At 42.2% G+C, this 20387-nt stretch overlaps 1 protein-coding gene across 1 annotated transcript in view; it reads left to right on the top strand.

The window, feature by feature from the left end:
• kcng2 (potassium voltage-gated channel, subfamily G, member 2) overlaps nucleotides 1–20387 on the top strand; it is a 30686-nt gene extending 10299 nt beyond the window's left edge. Inside the window, exons 2-3 of the mRNA XM_030410597.1 lie at nucleotides 878–1778; nucleotides 19276–20387. Of these exons, the coding sequence (XP_030266457.1) occupies nucleotides 990–1778; nucleotides 19276–20103 (1617 nt within the window). The 5' untranslated portion in view covers nucleotides 878–989 and the 3' untranslated portion in view covers nucleotides 20104–20387. The remainder of the gene's footprint in view (nucleotides 1–877; nucleotides 1779–19275) is intronic.

Below are 20387 nucleotides of genomic sequence, written 5' to 3'. Positions count from 1 at the left end.
TGAAGGGTTTTCTTTAACAATTTTCTGTTTTCAGTCCAGTGAGCAAAAGGGTAGTTAAAAGCCACAATGTTGTGATTGTAGATTACTTTCATACATTTTCAGAGGTTTTCTTGGTCTTACTTTGTTTTGCTGTTTTCCTCTCAGAGCCCGACAATGTGAAACTTAACTTACAGTCAAGGCAGGTATACACTCGGTTATACACTGAGATATGTCGCCCTATGATTAAAAGGCATGATCACACCTACAAAGTTGTAACTGCTACAAAACTATTTGGTATTGAAGAATTGGAGATATTACTGCTGCTTAACATCTGCTAATAGTCAGTTAGCAGTATCTTCAGCTTGGATGCAAGATAACAGATAACTGCAAAATACAGTATGTTGTACCATCATACCTATTCTTCATGTGTGGAACTGTTTATACTATTGTGAATTAAAAGTGAATGGTGCAACACAGTTAATTAGTTACGATAGCTTCCTCCATTTTGGCTCTCCGTTCCCTCAAAGGTCTGTGCTATCAGCACGGCTTACAGCATGGAGTAGATGAGTTGTTGTGCTAATCAAAAGGGGCAAGACACTATGATCCAAAGCTGACTGAGGTAGAGCTTGTGAGAGGGGCTCAAATCCTGCCTAGTTTGTCACGTCCACGCACTATGTAAAGTCGGCAGAAACCTCAAATTGTTTGTTTCTTGAAAGTTACAAGAATTGTCGGCTGTGTGTTCCTCAATTCAGACATTGCAAAGATTGTGGTGTATCAGACATTATCCGACCATCCAACAAGCACTTTATTTGAGGTGTACTAAAGCCTTTAGATGGTAAAAAAAAGTGTTAAGACATTAAATAAAGGTAATGGTTGATTGGTCTTTTTTGTCCTGCAGAGAAATGCTGCACTGCTGAATGGGTGACAAACTCCCGGTCACCTCACATACCCTGTGAAGCCCCGCAACCATCACTTTGTTCAGGACAGCGTCCCCCAGCAAAGTGGCAGTGATGTACCAGGAGGTGGCCTTCCTGGCAGGCAGCACTGAACATCAGTTCACCACCTTCAGCTTCAACAGAGTGGAGAACCCGAAGGAAGTCACCTCCAAGAAGGGTTTGTTCTACAAGCGAGCCCAACTCTTGCTTCAGTCGCAGCCCCGCCAACAAGACGGAGATGAGATCGGCCTCGCTGACGGGGTGGCCATTATTAATGTGGGGGGGATCAAGTACCGCATTCCATGGTCCACGCTGGAGGAGTTTCCCCTAACAAGGCTGGGAAAGCTACGTAGCTGCAGCAACGAGGCAGAGATAATGGACGTATGTGACGACTATGACGGCAGCCGCAACGAGTATTTCTTTGACCGAAGCCCGTTGGCTTTCCGCACAATTGTCACTTTCTTAGCAGCGGGGAAGCTGCGGCTCCTGAGGGAGATGTGTGCCCTGTCCTTCCAGGAGGAACTACTGTACTGGGGGGTGGAGGAGAACAACCTGGAATGGTGTTGCCTCAGGAAGCTGCGGCTCAGGCAGGAGGACTACAAGGAGCAGCAGAGGCTGGATGAGGAGGAAGCCGAACTCAACTCACCGCAGTCCTGCGATGAGACCCAGCAGCCCCCCAGTGTGGGGACTCTAGAAGAGACCCATACAGGGGGCTGCATGCGGAGACTGAGGGACATGGTGGAGAACCCTCACTCTGGCCTGCCAGGGAAGATCTTCGCCTGTCTGTCAGTGATATTTGTAGCCATTACTGCTGTGACGCTGTGTGTCAGCACCATGCCAGATCTCAGAGAGGAGGAGGAGAGGGTGAGTACACTCTATGTCTTCACTTAACTGTAATAACTTTCTTTGACTTTCTCATTCACAGACTTCATTTACATTTAAATTGTGCAAAAGGTCCAAACTCATCTCTGGTGCCCCATATTCAGGTACTTGAATGAAGTGCTGACAGTTATTAGATCGGAATCATTTTATTCAGCAGTCAGCGCTGAAATCATTTATCAACCACTACCATTTACACAGTGGTTCCAAAGATAGGTGTTTCAGAATTTTGAATGCAACACAGAATCAAATGACCATTTTCAGAAAAGTTCCAAAAACAGACACTGATGCAATAACAAATATATTTGCTCCTGTAAAGCAAAGTGGCCTGTGGCATCTAACTGCAGAACAAATGTTAAAAACGTCAAAGCAAAAAACTGATTTTCATGATGAACAGACAATTAGACATTATATAATGTGCATAACTATAAACTGAAGGAACCCCGGTCTCAGGATTCCTGTTTTTTGACAACAGCCTTAGGGATGTGAATGCTTTACAGCTTATACAGTAGAATTTAGATTATGTTGATGCAGCAGCCCACATACAGAGTCTTCCTGGGCTTTATTGTAAATCATCGTGACTGAGACAGAGGCGAAGGCTCAGGGACAACAGAGGCTGCTTCTCCAATCACTCGAATACCAGATTACTGCAGAGCCTGTCAACGTTTTCTGCACATGCCTTCATTGCAAGATAAGATCCATGTTCTCACAAATGTATGCAGTAATTGACAGCACATACATAGGATAAGGATGAGAAAAGAGGATATATATTCACACATCTTTAAATGAATGGTCTTAGGTCTTCTGGGTTTAGGATTCAGTTCTGTATCTCCAAATCCCATAGATACCATCCCCATGCAGTTGGTTTTCCTTGACCTGCTTCCAAAAATGTCATATTTATTTTTGCACAAGCTCAAATGAAAATGAAATAAGCCCAAATGAATATGAAATTAGGTTATTTTTGTTATATAACATTATGATTTTGCAAATTGTGGTCTTAATTTTTACACTAAAAGGCTTGGTTACCCAACTTTTATCCAGACCTGCTGACCATTCAACATAATGGGGGCCTTTAATTGAGTTGAGTGTGTCATTCACTGTGATGATCATCATCATCATCATCATCATTTCTTTATTCACATCAGTTAATATCATATACAACATACTCTCTGTAAATCTGTAATAATCTTATGTGAAATGGGACACCCTTGATACTCCATTTAAGAAGACTTTGAATCAATGTGTAGTTTGTAAAGGACATTTTTGAATGCATACAACAAATATATTTAGTGCATATACCAACAATTTGCCATGAGAAACAAGAAAATGTGTTATCCCTGAAGGGGAAATAGGAAATAGGAATCAATCTCGAGTCTGTGCGTCCCTGGACATGGGGAATGGCTAACTTTAATAGACTGGAAACAAGTGGAAACAACTAGCCTGGCTGCATCCAAATTAGAAAATAAGCCTAGCAAAAGCTCTAATTAAAACATTAAATTTAATTTGCTTTGTCCAAGTGGACAGAAATGTAAAAACATCAACTTGTGGCACAACACAATTTAGATATGTTGGGTGGAGTGACCAGTTAAATATTTTTAATGGAAAGCAGCTATAGTCTGCTCTCAAAGGAAGCGGCATGTTTTAATTTGCCTACAAACTACATTATTATGCAGTGATTTGCAATTCCACAAAAGATTTAAATAGAAAATGATTTTCATACAATGTGAGAATGTCAAACTACCTCACCGACCTCACTGTGTTTCTTCATAGATGTTGACGATGCTGTTAATGCCCATGAGCAGTAAAAACAGGCTGGATTCATTACTGGAATGAAATACTATATATATAACATATTAAATTCTAAATCAAGTGACAAAATAAAACAGAGAGGAAAAGTCACAGGATGGTCTAAAATTCACCAAAACAAAAGATCATATTTTGGGTTCAAATAGTTGCATTCAATCTCGTGACATACTGTTAACAGAAACATCTCTACTCAAGTGACATAACTCACGGCCACACTCTTGTAACATACTTAATGTTGCTTCCTCTATGTACCATAGCTTATTTACTTTACTTAAATTAAAAACAAATCACTCTTGACTCTTGATCGCAGATAGGATCCAAACTCTGGTCTTCAGGGGAAGAGTCCAGTATATGATCCATCCAACCACCTAGACTTGTACTCTTCTCGCTCCCTGTACTACTGCAGGAGAGTGGCACTTCAAAAAGGGACTCTGGAGGGGTACCTACAGCGTCAGACTTATTAGCTTTGGGCCACTGACCACGCTGTATTTGACAGGATGAGAGTGAGAGCGGGCTGTAATTAGTGAGCTTTGGAGGTGGCACATGTTTTCACTTTGAAGGGTGACAGGCTAGGTGGGCTTACCATACCCCGGCTCCAGCTCTGTATGTAAGGCACAGATATGAGCTTGGTCAGACTCTCAAAAAAGAAAGTAAGTGTGTTTTCTAAAATGTTCAGCAATTCCTTTAATTACAGTTTAACCTGAAGAATATGAATATGATTATACTAAGCATAGTATTGGCACTTAGGAAAAATATACGGTGGATACTATCCCAAAGCTGTAACCTGTTAGGTAGAAATGTTTACAATAACACTCATGATACTTGTAATCTTCAGTCTTTGGTCTCTAATTGGGTCTGAAAGAGAGAGCGGAGCACAGCCACTTGTTGCTGCATTTAGCTTTCATCTGGCAGGAAGAGAAATATTTCTACCTCAGGCTTTTGTTCCCACTGACTACGCATGTTGCAACATTCCTTGACAAGTGGAGCAAAAAAAAAAAAGAAAAAGCATATTAAAGCTGTGATGTCTTTCTCCTGAGCCTTTTCATGTCCACCTTTGCCTCAGAGACATATAAAAAAGCCTTGGTGTTCTGGGTCGAGAGCACCTTTGTATCACACTAATTCACCTCTACAGCGACACTAGCAGAAGATAGTATGATTAAAGAAGAGCCTTAAAGCTTCCCCCTCTGTCAAAGATGTGTCTTCATCAGCGAGCTGGGAGAGGCGTGTTGGCATGAAGTGTGTAAGCCTCAAAGGGAAAAATCAATCAGGAAAACAAAGTGGGTGAAAGCTGAACCATCTTAGACATAGTCTTATCTCTAATTAAGTGCTATCTGTCATTAAACGCCTGTATGAATCTGCAGTTTTATTTATTTAAATTAGAAGAGTGTGATTAGGGACGCGCCATGTTTCAAACTCTGGACAGATGAAAACAGTGTCTTTGCAGCGCCAATTAACCACCCAGGGATGTCTGAAAATGTGAGTCTCGCTCCTCCTCCTCCTCCGTGAGTGAGGAGTTCATTAGGAGTGAGAGCCTAACCTGAGCCAGCAATGGGAGGCAACCCAGGGAACACGAGGGTTTTATGGGTATAATGAGGTGGCTGTCATTCTCGGAAAGCCTATCATACACGGCGAAGGGAGGCAAACCGCATTCTGCCACTTCTTTGCGTATCCTTCATCACCACAACCATTAGAGAGAGTAGATTAAAACAAAGTGCTATCCCCAAGTGCCAAAGCCTGTTAATATTAGGTGACATCAATACTTTGTCCTAAAAAGTATGCACTTCGAAGTGTCTCCTCTCCTCATTTCCATGTGAGGAGAGGAGTATTGTCTTGTTCTCAATAAACTTATGTATGTGCTGTGAGTGGGCTCTGCTTCCTGCATTGTCCTCATTCATGCAAATGTCAAACAAAGCATTTCAGCAGCTGAGCATTTTTTATGAATCCAGCTCAACTTGGTGAATTGCCGTTGCTAATTGCCACATCCCTTTCAGTGGAGTCCGCCCACTCACCCTCCTCCATTTCACAGCCTCCTAATATCCATTAGCTTTGATAGCCATCCATTTACATCTGCACACATCCTCCCTATGCTAATGAAAGTAATGAAATGATCGTTTCACACCTCAGATACCGATATCGATATTGTTATATATTGTGTATCAGTTATGAAAAAAGGCTTTTTAGATATAAAGCTACATATTTGACCTATACTTTGAAATTAATTGCATTACTCTATTAATAATTTAAACCTACGAATAAATGATTTTTTGGCCAGTTTGGGGCAGTCAAACAACCCCTGAACAAAACACAATCATAGCCTATTATCATGTTATCAGGTCATTAACATGGTAGCAACCGGTTGCTTTCTTACACATCCAGCAGATACAAAACAACATTAGCACTCACTTGAAGTCATTTCTTAGCCAGCCTAGCGAAATTAATTGCTCACTTTTTGGTGTCCTACAGCTCCTGAGAACTTTTTGGCTCTTTAGCTGCTAAATGTGCCACTGCGTTCACCAGCTAGCTGCTACACTGTCTGCTGCTTGGTGCTGGGCGGAAGGTAACTGGATGTACAGTCAGTTCAAAGAGCTTTCTTTGCTGAAAACAGCTGCCTGTGATGAGAGTTAGGGTTAGAGCAAGTGGGAATTTGTTTGCAACGTTATAATTTTTTTTGACTTTCTGAACATGTGATCATTGCCAGTCTGTATTCACTTTCACTCGAGTCTGTTTTGGTCTTCACCAGCTGTATTCACCAAATGTTATGGCTGTTTAGCTGCTAACTGCTACAATATGTTCACCGACTAGTAGCTAATTTTGTTTTCCTGCATGCTTGGCAGCTAGCATACATTTGGTTTTGAGGGTATTTTTTAATGCTACTGGGCCTGAATCCCCCTTTTTTACTGAATGTAACGTAACCCTGTTACTTCATGTGAGTTGTCTACAAGTTTGCTCGTGAACAGTTGTCATGAGCAGGACAATTAGCTATAGAGACCAAAAGCGTTGTTGTACCAGGTTGTACACATATATGTCTGCTGTAGAGTTTAACATGGGCTCCTCAGGGGATTGACTCGCTGTTGAAGCCAGCCTGAAAAAAACAGCGTCCTACATCCCAGGTAACAGAGATGTGCCCAATGGAATCAAGAGGTTAACAAAAACAGTAAAGTTGCCGGATAGAAAACCAAAACAGTGAGCTAAAAATGCTAAACGTTTCGGAGTGCTGAAGTGAACAGCAGGGTCAGTGATTGATCTCTGTTGGTCCGTCATGAGCGACCCCCTGCATCATGTTATGATGGCGTAGGATGTGTCAGATGATTCTGGCCCAAATAACGTTGCACTTGTGAAGCTGGAGTGCGATGCAACCTAAACCCAGGAAGCAGACGTCTTTATGCACTCTGTCACTTGAGCCGCAGCGAGTTCAGGAAGAAACCAGAAGTTTTTAAGCAGCTGCCTGCAACCAAAAGCACTTAGCCTAATCTAATGTGGCTTTTAGAGAAGCGTTCAGTGAGACCTATCTGAAACACACGCACACACACACACACACACACACACACACATCCCACACACACACACACACACACACACACACAAAGACTAAAAAAGAGAAGCTATATTGCATTTCACATTTCATGGTCCCTCTTCCGCACTCTCTGGATGAATAGGGGATTAAACATCTCAAGTGTTTTGTCAATTTCTTCCCTCAGAATTGCTTACTCTGTTCACATAAGCATCTTTGAAAACTGTGTTCCTATCCCATATGTCTTCTGCGAGAGTCTCGGCTGTGGATCTAACCTTTCAGTGACACCGCCAAAGTCCCAGAGCCCTATACACTCAATTCTGATGTAAATCCCAGCCACTTTAAAGTATACCCCAACCCGAGTCATTTATCATCACAGGGGAATAGGGAGCCAGAGCTCAGAGGTTGTGGATGGGTGGAAGAGAAATGTGTGCAAACGCTGTAGGAAAATAGAGAGGATTTTGTCTCAGTCCATGCTGAAAATAGGAGCTGCACATCAGTCATCCCTCCTGACTGGGAGTTAGACATAGGCTGTTCATACTCAGAGAAATGTGCAATCCATCATGGCGGTGATGATTTGTGTTTCTCGTTCAGTGCTCGGTGAATAATTTCTGGTGAGTGATTCCAAAGTACAAACAGTAAATCCACACGGGTGCATTGTCGTGTTTTATGCCAGAACCCTAGCACCTCCCCTACTTCTAACTGTCAGATTCAAAATTTTATAGTCAGCGTACAGAAACAGGACAAGCACAGACATATTTGTATGGAAATTTTGTACAATATTGAATGGTTCTTAAAGGTGTCGCCGAAAGGTTAATTTCAATATAAATTTTTTTGCAAACAGCAATTGTGTTCATTAAAAACTCGCTTCAGCATGCAGTGTTACCATTCTTGTGTCGGGTCTGAAAGGGCCTCAACACCGTAGGCAGCTAAGTGAGCATATGTTATTTGGCCAACAAGATGCACCAGGAAATGAGTTAGATTCACGGTCACCTTGATGTCACCCTTAAGTTTGTGTGGGGTCGTGTTTAGTTTAACTTATCTGTTAACCTCCGGTGTCTTTTGGAGTGTCTCCCTTCTCTGAACGTTCATGGAGTAAAGAACATTGAAGCCAGCCTCAAGTGGCGATCTGAGGAATTGCAGTTCTGGTACTTCGCCATTGGCTTCATTTTTCAGTCCTGCTTGCAACACTGTAGATTTTTCTCAGTTGTTGCAGGAATTTCGGTCCATTGTACACAACATTTTCTGATAAGCAAATTTTCTTAAGGGGAGACTTTCAAGGCACATTTGACCGGCAAAGTGAGGGTTATGCAGGGTTAGCTGGGCTAACACACCTGCTAGCAAGCTAATCTATTGCATCGACTACTGGTTATGGGTTTGACAAGGTATTAAAAAGTTCTTTGGAAAGAAAATGGTACATTGGATACATTTCAGTATGAATTGTTATCAGGTTGCTTTATCAAAACGGAACACAGATCAAGAAACTGGATCCTGGCTACAAAAAGTCGTCTACTGACTCCATCTGTCACATTACCCTCACCCTGCAGGCTGTAGAGACCCCTCAAGAGTTGTAGTTTTGGCCCCCTATTAGTCATAAATTGTGTAATAGAGCAATAAATAATCTGTGATGTAGGTCGCCAAAAATGAGTCTAGTGTCTCCGATGGTTTGTGTTTGACTACGAGTGCAAGAAAAGATTGCAACAAAAACTAGGCTTAAGTAAAGTTGTAAAGTTTAACAAACTGGAAAAAAAAGTTATCGGATTTCAGTATGAGTTGTGACTAGTTTGAGGGTATTTCTTTGGTGTGGATGCAATTAGCCAGTAAAATTAAAGCTAAAGCTTTGAAAGACTGCTAGAATTTTAATAACATTACACAATTACTGGCCTTATATCTGAATCCAAATAGGTCATGGTTTTTAACTGGCTAACTTCAAGCCTTTGCCGCCACAGGTGTCTTTCTCCCTATGCTTTAGCAGGATGGTGCAGTTTGATTAGCATTCAGGAATAATTGAAAATCTACAAAAAATGAGAATAAATGAGGTTAAATAATGTATTCTCCCAACCCTGTGGTTACTTACAGCTAACAGGAAAATGCTTCAGCTGAGCTCACTCTAATTGCTCCTCCCTGCAGAGCTGCAAGCACATGCAGCTGAACAGCCTCTCAACATAAGAAGAGGGAAGACCAATTGACTTAACGTATGGAAAAAAATCCTTCTCCTCTTACCATAGAAGCATTTGCATTTGTAAACATTTGCAGATAGGCCAGTCTTTCAGCCCATTAACTGAAACAATGTCCAGTAATACCCAATATTTTAAAAATATTTCTTCCATTGTGACCACAAAGGAAGCACTTTGCTGTGGGGATGAGATGAAGGATATTGACTGATGGCTCTCCGGGGGTGTGAACGTACAGTTGTGCCAAAAACCTAATCTGAACATAGAGAGTATTGGGGCCCCAGGAGACTGAGCTTTAGAGTTGTGTCCTAGTGTTCAGCTTGAGTGGAATATCCCTCCAAAAATAAATATTTTTTCAAGGCCCAGTTGAGTTGCATCAGCCTTAAATGTTAAGGTACAAGGTATTTTATTCGTCATTATACAACACAGGGTTGCATAACGAAATGAAAGTTTGTAAACTCCTTCTTGCCACACAAATTACAGAACACATTTACAGTATATATACAAATATACATAAACACTTTGTTGGCATCTTCACATCAAAAGTGCTACATCCGTCAACTTTGACTGTATGTGATCACCGAGCATCAGTGTTATAAACACAGAGTCCTCCTCTCCTCCTCCAGCTGTAGTCCTGCCCTCAGCTGGCTCTGAACACGGTGGAGTGCAACAGCTTGATCTAAGATGTTGAGGTGGAGACAGGTTTCTGTAGGAATGTGGGCGCAACAATCTGTCTTCATGTTGTTTTGGCCAGCCTGAGTCTCATTCGGTCCATTTCCTTTTCCTGTGACCAAGCATTAGCCAGAAGCAGCCATGAACCAAGAAGGATTAGCACGGCTCTTAGTCCATTTGGTTGAAAGATGGTCTCAAAGTTTGCTGCTTTTAATCCAGAACGCCTGCCTTCTTCTCCAATGATAATAATTTGGAGGAGCTACCATCCGCTGCACCAAAGCCATAGCAATGCCAGCTCTTCCTGTGACGGCTTTGTGTGAAATGAACTGACTACTCGCTAAATCACAATAAACCAAAAACACTCTGTAGTCTTACTTTAGCAATAAAGAAGAACAACTAGATGTTAACCGGACCACTTTAACTGATTTACTATGTTTGTACATCAGTGGTGTATTTAAACAGTGGGGGGCAGAGAGTGAAAGTATAAACTTGTCAGGCAAAAGCCATCAATATTGACGGTACTTAAGATCAGGTTCGAGCAGATGAAACTGTGATGACCCCCATGGGGAATTTGGGTTGTCACAGCTGCACAGAACAGGATTTAAACAACAGTGCATGGGCATATAGTGTAAAGGCACCGTGTAACTGTTGAGGCTGGAGTGGATGACTAACTATTGAACTATAACACTATCAAGTGTAAGGATGTAAAAAAGAATGAATGTGTCTAGAAGTGCAAGAAAAGTAGTGGCCACAGGTCTTGTGCATGGATTTAGAGAACAGCATGCATGTATTCTGAAAGCTGCTAAAGCTGGCAGATTGCAGGTTGAAGGGAATAAAAGAGAATTTAGTACAGCAAAGAACAGAAAGGGTTTGGCCGTAAAGTTCCCCTTGCCCTCCCCAAAGACCCGACTGTAATAAATACATATTGACAAGCAACAAAACTGCTTGGGTCGAGGCCAGTGCCCTGTGTGTGTGAGTTATTACACTATTTTCAGGCTATTGGAATATAAATACATTTCCTAAATGATTAAAAAATGTGATTAATCTCCATGGTCGAAAGTGGATTAGACCTCCTCCCCTAGCCAAAGATGATGTTTATTAAGATTTTTGCAAAGTTCCAGACAAAGTAATCGTGATTGTGTAATCATTGAATCTGGGTTGGAGCAGAATACTTTGCCCGCTCATCAAGATTCTGCATCCTAATCACACACACAGACACTCAGTAATACTGAGGAAAGTCACAAAACTATGAGCCAAGACAGCCTGGTTAGTAATGACAGAGTGGAGGAATGTCTGATTCTCATTTTGAGAAATGATTAGCCACACAGAATGGTCACTAACATATTAACTTAGAGTGCATGGTCTTATTTATTATAAATTGTGTAACTTTATCGGAGCAAGCTTCCATCTGCTCACATTTCTCCCTGAAGCAGGTTTCTCTGAACCATCTCCACTTTCCCAGACATCCTAGTTACATGCAATAATCTCAAATCCAACATTCAATGTCACACTTTTTAAATTGAATGCAAGTCATTTGACGGTTGTGGGAGACAAATTAAGATGAGGACAGAAAACGTAATTGACTGACAGTGTTTGGATATGTAGTAGACAGCCATGATTTCCTGCGCTGGCAGTGAAATGTAGTAGGTTGAATGAGCACTAATGGTTATTGAATACATCGTTAACTGTAGGGGTCAGGAGCCCCATCCCAGCATGCACTGGGCGAGTGGCAGGGTACGCCATGGACAGGTCGTCAGTCTTTCACAGGCTATAAATAGACGGGCAAATAGTTTTCCTGTATCGGCTGCGTAGTTACCAATTCACTTAAAGTGCAACCGTTGCATAAAATGGCTGGAATTCTGCCTGTGGGAAACATTGTTAAAGTATCTGGGTTGAGCAACTGTGTGCTCATTAACATTGCAGTTATTTTTAGCTTTAATGTATCACAATAATTCATGTAGAAAAAAAAGAGTCACATGCAAAGTAACCTTCCAACACAGAATGTAGTCCCTGTCTTTTATTGGTCAAATAATGGTTATATTGGGATCAGATAGTCATGTTGCCCAGAGGATGGCTTCTGATGATTCATCACCAGGTCAAGCTTAAATTTGACAAATATGAAATACAGCATGTCCGCAGTGTTATCATCATCATCATCATCATCATCCTCAGCTGTACTCTGTCTTCAGCAGCAATCAGCAAATGCCAACACATTCACTGAAAATGGTGACGATGTTACACATTACCTGCATGAGCATTTTCACATTGTCAGCATCATTATTGTCATCATCAGCATGCTGCCATACAAACACATCCTCGTGTGTTAAAAACAGAACAGGTTGATTGCCAGTGACTCCCAAAATGACATATGTCAGTGTCCCCAAAGTGACATGACTGTTGCTTAGTCAGGTTTAGGTACCTAAACATGAAAATAACGAAAATGTGGTTTGATACTTTAAGTTTTGGCCATACTTACATTGCGGTACATAACCCTCACTTACCTACATTGGCAAGTAAAAAGAACTCACCATTGACTTTGGTTTCAGTCTGGAGACAAACAGTTGTCTCCACAGTCAAAGTCCCGTTTATCTGACCCATCCATCCACCTCATACATAAGCAGAATTTGTCTCTTTTTATACGTCACCTGACTTCCTACTTTTCCACTGTAATATAACTATGGCCGCTAGAGGTCGCTGCCTAACAATAAACATAACTGTAAAACTGAAACATTCATAATAAAAGTAACTACACCCTCAATTTCCGCTAGATCCCCTCCTCCCAGCACATTTTAAAAAATACTACAGAGGAGTGGCGGAACAAAGATTGTAGGTGGTGTAGCTCCATGGCTACGTAGTGAGTGACATGTGCGGTCAAGGAACACGCTGGTTGTCTGAGCTAGCCAGTCATGAGAAGCTTTTGTTCGGACTCTGTTTGTCTTCGAGGACAGGGAGTCTGGTGGAGCTTCGACTGCCACTAGAAGCGCATTCATGGCCCTTTGAGAGACTCACTGTGTGGGTACATGTGTTGTAGCTGGGCTAGCAGCTCTTCTATTTCAGGCTCTCCAGTGTCGGTCTGTGGGGGTGTGACAGTACGGATGGCCATGATTGTTGCAGTTACCGTTACTGTTCCATAGCCCTGCGTATCTTGTTCAGCTCTGAATATAGCACAGTTATAGGCATTTGTTTTATCTATTGTCATACTACGATGACCTTCCGCTGTATATGAGGCTTGCTAACGGTGTGAGCATGTGTGGGAGGCACAAACTAGGCAAACTGAGGCTACGGTTAGCCAGTAGACACTACCAATCAAAAGTTTGGACACACCTTCTCATTTAATGAAGGCATCAAAACTATGAATGAACACATATGGGATTATTTAGTAAACAAAAAAGCTTTGCACACTCTTGGCATTCTCTCGATGAGCTTCACGAGATATAACCATTTGAGGTATGCCTTCAGGGAGAATCTACACTGTAAATAGTCATGAAAATAAGGAAAAGCCATTAAATGAGAAGGTGTGTCCAAACTTTTGACTGGTAGTGTATATACTTGGCTACCATAGCCATAGTTGGTTACTCCATACTTGGAGTCCTGTCTATTAAGTCTTCACTTGGAATCTGACTGAACTTTCACATGCAGTCTCACATGAGCTTATTTTGAGCAGAACAATTGATTTATAAACATATATGCCAATAATAATCAATGAGATTGTGTGCACTTTGCAAACAAAATAATAATAACATTTTATAACATCAAAATAATAGTCTGATAAGGATAGCATAAATGTGTGGCATTGTTACCTCTTGCGGCTGATGGTGAAGACTGCACTTCCCACCCAACTGTAGTTCCGGTGGGTGTTTTCTGCCCTTCAGCCTCATGGGGCTTTAAGGCAGAATGTGACAACGGCACCACTGCACTCTGAAACCCCTTATCCCCTATGGCATACACCACAGCATTTTCTTTGCTGTTTTAAGTGCTTGCATCCAATGTTAAACCAGTAGAACTTTGCGCTGAACCCCGCGGCGATCGTCACACCCCTACATGGTGCACTAGATTACTGGACACTAAGATGAAGTGCTTCACCTGAGGTGTTTTCAAACTGCATTCTTCGGTTTTACATCGGAGATGTCTTCAGGGATGAGTAACATCTGGTTGGTTTGGCAGATACACCTCTCGTTAACTTCCTCACCTCCATTAAAGCGCAGTGCGCAGCTGGTTCCCCCAGCTTTTCTACTGGAAGCATCTGGACTTAGTCTCTAATGCAGTATTCCCAAAAGAGACAGTCTACATAAATTAAGCATAGTATCACACAAACATTGATAATAATCTCTAACACTGCAAGTCTTTTAAAGTGTGTAACAGTACATAACCTGAACATTTTAACTTTAAATGTTTTGTTTTAGAGGTGTGCATTTGTTACTCTTGTGCTTTTTATGCATGCTGGAATGTTGCTGGAGCACCGGACCTACTGATCCATGCATTGATGAGGCAGGTGTCTTTGTAAAGCATGTGAGAAGCAGAAATGAGGATAAAAGCAAGCGTCTCTGTGTGCATTTACTTCATCTTCAGCACCAACTGTTGGTGATAGAGCCCTTTTCATCCAGTATGTACCTGGTTTCAATCTGTTTAAATATGTATAACTGAATACAGCGTGTGAGAACACCTGATTGTGTCAACCGCAAAATACGACTAGTGCGCGCTTATCATAAAAGAGCCATCTGTTCCTATGGATGGAAATTGTGCTCGCTTGACTCTAAGGTCCTGTTGATTCACACTCAATCACGTTATTGTTCTGTAATAAGATTCTTGTTGTGCGAAGAAGCATTTCGAGATAGTTTCTGGAAGAGAGGCAAAAGTGTTGAAACTCAATCTGGGAGGCAGAGCAAACACACGCAGCAGTGCCCAGCGAGGTGAACAAATGAGAGCAGTAAATGAACCCACTGTGGTTGTGCCGAAGACGGAACCACTTGAGGTGCGCTGCCTGTTAGTGAATCACATCCACTCCACCCATCAGTGAGGATCAATGGTGAGCTGCTGCTTCTGGCATTGTTTGGTTTACCTGCGTGTCTTCAGCTGCCGAGGGGTCAGAGTCCCCTGATCGCTGAGACGGATAATTGTGTGCTTCTATTTGATCTTCTGTGCATACATCAGAGGCTTTTCAGCGTGGAGGGAGGGAGTGGAAAATGCACTCAGCCAGAAAGCCTCTGACAGAGAGCAATCTGAATACGTTGGTCAGCAAATGGGTTAGCTCCTTAAGGTTTTGGCCAGCAGCACATGTATTTGTTTTGGCTTCAGACTCTTTTTACGTTGGATGTGAAATGACAGCATGTGGTTAGAGGGTGGACTTAAGCTCAAATTTGAACCGCTCCGACACAGCAGCCGAGCCTCAAGTTGCGCCGTGGCAGCACTTGAATCTGTCTGTTTGGTGAAAAGCTGGTGAAAGGAAAAAGTACTTTTGTAGGTCTCTAAACGGTCTGCCACAGGAGGGGTCAAAAGTGGATTTAATAAACCAGATGACAAGCATTAGAGAAAGAAACAGAACATATGATACAGACGATATGAGAGCTAGACTGTACAAAAGAGCAGATAAATATATATATATTTACCTCAAACTGAATATAATAATATCCAGCCAAGCACTGCTGCCTCTGTAAACTCTCCAAATATTTCTGGCATTCCGAAAAGGCAGAATAAGAACAGAAAGTGTTCTTTGTTTTCAAATTTCTGAACCAGTTTTGCTTAAAATTCCTTCGAACCCAAGTAGCCAATCTGTGGTTTTCACCCTAATACTAATTTTATCATTTTACATTCCAACTAAGTGGATCGAGGCTTGCTAGCAGCTGGCCAGGGACATATCGAGCTGTGCCGAGGCAGTGAACTTACTCCTATTGTTCATTTTTATTTAACTGTGGACTGCAGCCAATGGAGACTTTCTGATGTGACACTAAGTACCAGGAAATAAGATTTCATATGTCCTCTTGTTACTTAACCCTGCAGGAAGCAGGTTGTGGAATTAAATTAAAGTCTGTCTGTATACTGTTTATCCAGGCAGATTTAAAGAGACAACCCTGAATCACAAATACATCTTTTGTCCTCTTACCTGTAGTGCTATTGATCCACCTGGGCTGTTCTGGTGTGTGTTGGAGGATTTGAAGATTTCGGCCCTAGAGATGATATTCTTGAATATGATAGAACGAGATGGCTCTCTGCTTGTGTTGCTCAAAGCGCCAAAAATGTTGTGTACATTTAAAGAAACTCAACAGTCTCTTTTCAGACATCATGACCCGGTCAGCCTACGACAGGAAGAAACAAGCGCCCACTCATGGACAAGAGGTTCGTGACTTTAGCGAGCTTAATTAGCAACCATAGCTAGCCATTTTCAAGAGAAGGCATCTCTACAGCTGATATCTCCAAAACAATGAGGGGGGGTTCCAAATCGCTCTAAAGGCCAGTTCCTACATAATGTTGCTTGAAAAGGAAAGTACAAACGATATATTATATATATATATATATATATATATATATATATATATATAAATAATCCTTATATCCCTATTGAATCCCTATACAATCCTATAGATTCCTCCTTATATGGAATCACAGTTTCTGAGTAAAACACCACTGTCGTGAATACAATTTCAGGTCTGTAACAATTTGTCAGACGTAATGAAGGTGCGAATTACAACCAAACCTCATTATAAAAATGTCATGTGTTTACAACGTGTATTTTAAAGTAAACATGTATGTAACACTGTGATCCTATCCTATCCTACTGAAGTTACGTAGCGCACAAACAAGTGATGGGGCAAAGACACCACTCACCCTATTAAAAGATACTGTACCATCAAAATGATGTGGAAGCTGTTATTTTAAGGTGAAAAAGTTACATAATGTTGCTTTAAACAAGCCTCTATAACTGACACTAACCCTGGTGTTTATTTAGCATGTATAATGCTCATCATGTTCACCGTAATGTTGGCATGCACAAGACACAAAGTGCTGTGGAAGCTGACAGGGGATGTCATATGTTTTGCAGGTACGTGAGAACAAGACCATCCCGATTACAATTAACCCCCTTGGACCATGACTGTGTGTACTGTCAGAGCAATCTTTTCAAAAGTCTCCTGGATATTTTAATTTACATTTACATTTAGGGCATTTTTAATAAAGAACTAATAAGTCGTCATGGTGGCACACGAAGAGAAGTGAGGTATGATCAGCACAGCTGGCATAACCAATTACCATTACCATAACCATGACCACCAGACATGTTAACAATAGACTGCTCCATGTTGCTTTAAGTCGCAGCTTAGGATGAGGGCCATATGGTATCATTATGCATTATAAGTTGATTGCACAATTTGATGCTTATAGAAAAAAGGCACCATCTGTGTTTAGCTTGGCCTTGCTTTCAAAATGCAGTTTTGTCTGTCTGTCATGGGGCATGAAAATGAAGGCTGACTGGTGATCCAGTCAGGGTGGCAGCCTGGCACCATTGCTATCTGCTTCCACATCTCCATTATAGACCAAATAAATAATTAACTCATGTTTGACGTGTTGTTGGTAGTTGTTGATCCCATTGTCCTTGTGATCGCCACAGCAAAACTAATACCACCTGGAAACACAAGGGACTGGGGGCATTTTAAGGGGTGAGGGACCCCCATTTAAAGTGGGTCTCTGTTTCCACTCTGTTCACATTGTAAGAAATCATGACTTTCTATATGGATGACTTTCAATCACAAGCTAGTGGTACGAGATGCTGGGTCGGATTTAATTACTACACAGCAATTTCAGCAATTCACATCCACACTGTGGGGGTCAGATAGAAGTGCTATGAGATTTTTTCTTAGAGCCCGTGACAGGCTGTATTTTAAGATCTATCTTCACATTCAGTAAAGGCCAGGATATTACTGAATCAGCTATTTTCATCTGTCAGAGGGGTGACATCTGACTGCAATCAACTGAAACAACTCCGTTTTTTCTGTCAGTAGAAAACAAAATGGCCAGTAATGTTGTTACAAAAGAACATAACACATCATACAGCTGGTAGGTCTTTACCACTTCTGATCATCAATACTACTGAGCAAATCCACATTTATTTATTTATTTTATTTTTTACTGTTTTCTGTTATTCCATCTTATTTTTCTTCAGCCTTGACTTTAGCAGGTTATTGCTGCTGCTGCTGCTGCTGCTGAGTGGAAAATCTGCGACTCCAGCTTTTGGCGATCAGTGATTTACATGGTCCTTAATGGGCTTAGTAAGTTCGAGGTCTCCAGGGTAAAAGCCACGCTACATGCAAAACTAAGTGTATCCTCTGAAATATGCATGAGGCTCGATCTGAGAGGAGGACTTTTTTTTTCATGCGAGGGCAGTCAGTTGGAATGACGTCTGTATGGAGCAGAGCTGTTGACTGAGCAAATACTGAGGGAAGTGGTTTGGTTATGCAGTCACACGTGTGCACTTCCACACCTGGAGACAACCTGTACAACCGCGGCGTGCGGCGTCGTTACCCTGATGGCTCGGGAATGTCATCATCTTGATGACTCTGCAAAAGAAAGAGGTTTTAGGAATACCTATTTGACATGATTACATGGCATTTCAAAGAGGGAAGATTTCAAAGTTTAAAGGTCAGAAGAGGTTTTTGCTTCATTATCCTTGTATTCTGATTAAACCACACATTGTTAATTAACTGACACAAAATAAGTAAAGTATTTTTTAGTTCATTCATAAAACACAAGTAAATGCAAAAAGATGAGGAGCATTTTCAGATTCCCCCAGGGAGGACTTTGACTTAATAACCAAGTAATTTCTTGTAATTATATTTTCAAATATTTATGAACACTATTTCAGCAGTCATAAAAAAACAGATGATCACTAAAAGAGATAAAAGAGGGAAATCCACAGTATAGGCTTCTCTGTGACTAAGACGGCTCCTATTGAAACACTGCCTGCACATGTGCACCTCTTCAAGCTCTCACCTCTTGATCACTGGGGTTTGATGTATAAGTCAGCCTTTGTTTTAAGCTTCATGAATCTTTCAGGGCTGTCTCTGCCGTGTTTTGTTCTGTCAAAAATCAGAATCACCTTTCTGTTGTGAGATCAAACGCATCAACCTCTTCTGTCAGTGACGAACTCGCGAATCAAACAGCCGCCTTTGAAATAGAATCTTAATTACAGACTTCATGCCGTGCCTTCACGTCAGCCTTGTCTCAAGCGCTTTCGGTGTTCACATATCGTGAGCACTGTAGTGCGTTACTGCTGGTGTGTAGTGTAACACGACCCTTAATGTCTGTCTTTATGTGTTTTCTACCCCCACAGGGTGAGTGCTCCCAGAGGTGCTATAACATCTTTGTGCTGGAGACGGTGTGTGTTGCCTGGTTCTCCCTCGAGTTCCTGTTGCGCTTCATCCAGACGCAGAGCAAGTGTATGTTCCTGCGTACGCCTCTGAACGTCATCGACGTGGTGGCCATCCTTCCCTACTACATCACCCTCATCGTGGACTCTATGTCGGTGGGAGGGAAGCCTGCAGGCTCGGGGAACAACTACCTGGAGAAGGTGGGGTTAGTTCTCAGAGTCCTGCGAGCTCTACGGATCTTTTACGTGATGAGGTTGGCCCGGCATTCCTTAGGCCTGCAGACACTCGGCCTGACGGTGAGGAGGTGTACGCGTGAGTTCGGTCTGCTGCTGCTGTTCCTCTGCGTGGCCATGGCTCTTTTCTCCCCACTGGTGTTCCTGGCTGAGAGTGAGATGGGCGCCAAGCAGGAGTTCACAAGCATCCCTGGTAGCTACTGGTGGGCGGTCATCTCCATGACCACAGTCGGCTACGGAGATATGGTGCCCAGAAGCATCCCCGGCCAGGTTGTGGCGCTCAGCAGCATCCTGAGCGGCATCCTCCTCATGGCCTTCCCCGTCACATCCATCTTTCACACCTTCTCCCGCTCCTACTTGGAGCTGAAGGAGGAACAGAACAGAGCGATGAGGCAGAAGCCAGACTCGCAGGACAGCACCAAGTCTCAGAACAGCGAGGACTCCCAGGAGACGGACAGCTACCACGGCATCACAGAGGCCGCGGCCTCATCCATGCAGCGGAGGAAGACCATGGCTGCTCAGAGGGCTGCTGAGATCAGAGCGTCCATGAAAACTTAACTGCTGTCTATCTATGTCTGAGTTCAAGTGGCAGTTTAGGAGGCCATGACACCGAGTGCCGGGACTTGAAAGTTGACAAGCGGCAGGATTGTGAGCAGGGAGGAGATTTTCTTCTCTGCAGCTTGAGGTCCCTGCTTTGATCGAGTGAAGCGCTTGTGCACCAGAGTGTGTCTGAGTTTCGCAGAGGAGCTGCAGGGGTGTTTTTCTTTCTCCGTAAATTTGACTTTAAAAGATCGGTAACACTACAATATTTATAATTAAACAACTGCAGTCAAATGAGATTT

This window comes from Sparus aurata, chromosome 3 (genome assembly GCF_900880675.1).
Source record: "Sparus aurata chromosome 3, fSpaAur1.1, whole genome shotgun sequence".
NCBI classification, from domain to species: Eukaryota; Metazoa; Chordata; class Actinopteri; order Spariformes; family Sparidae; genus Sparus; species Sparus aurata.
This window is presented reverse-complemented; position numbering and strand designations above follow the sequence as displayed.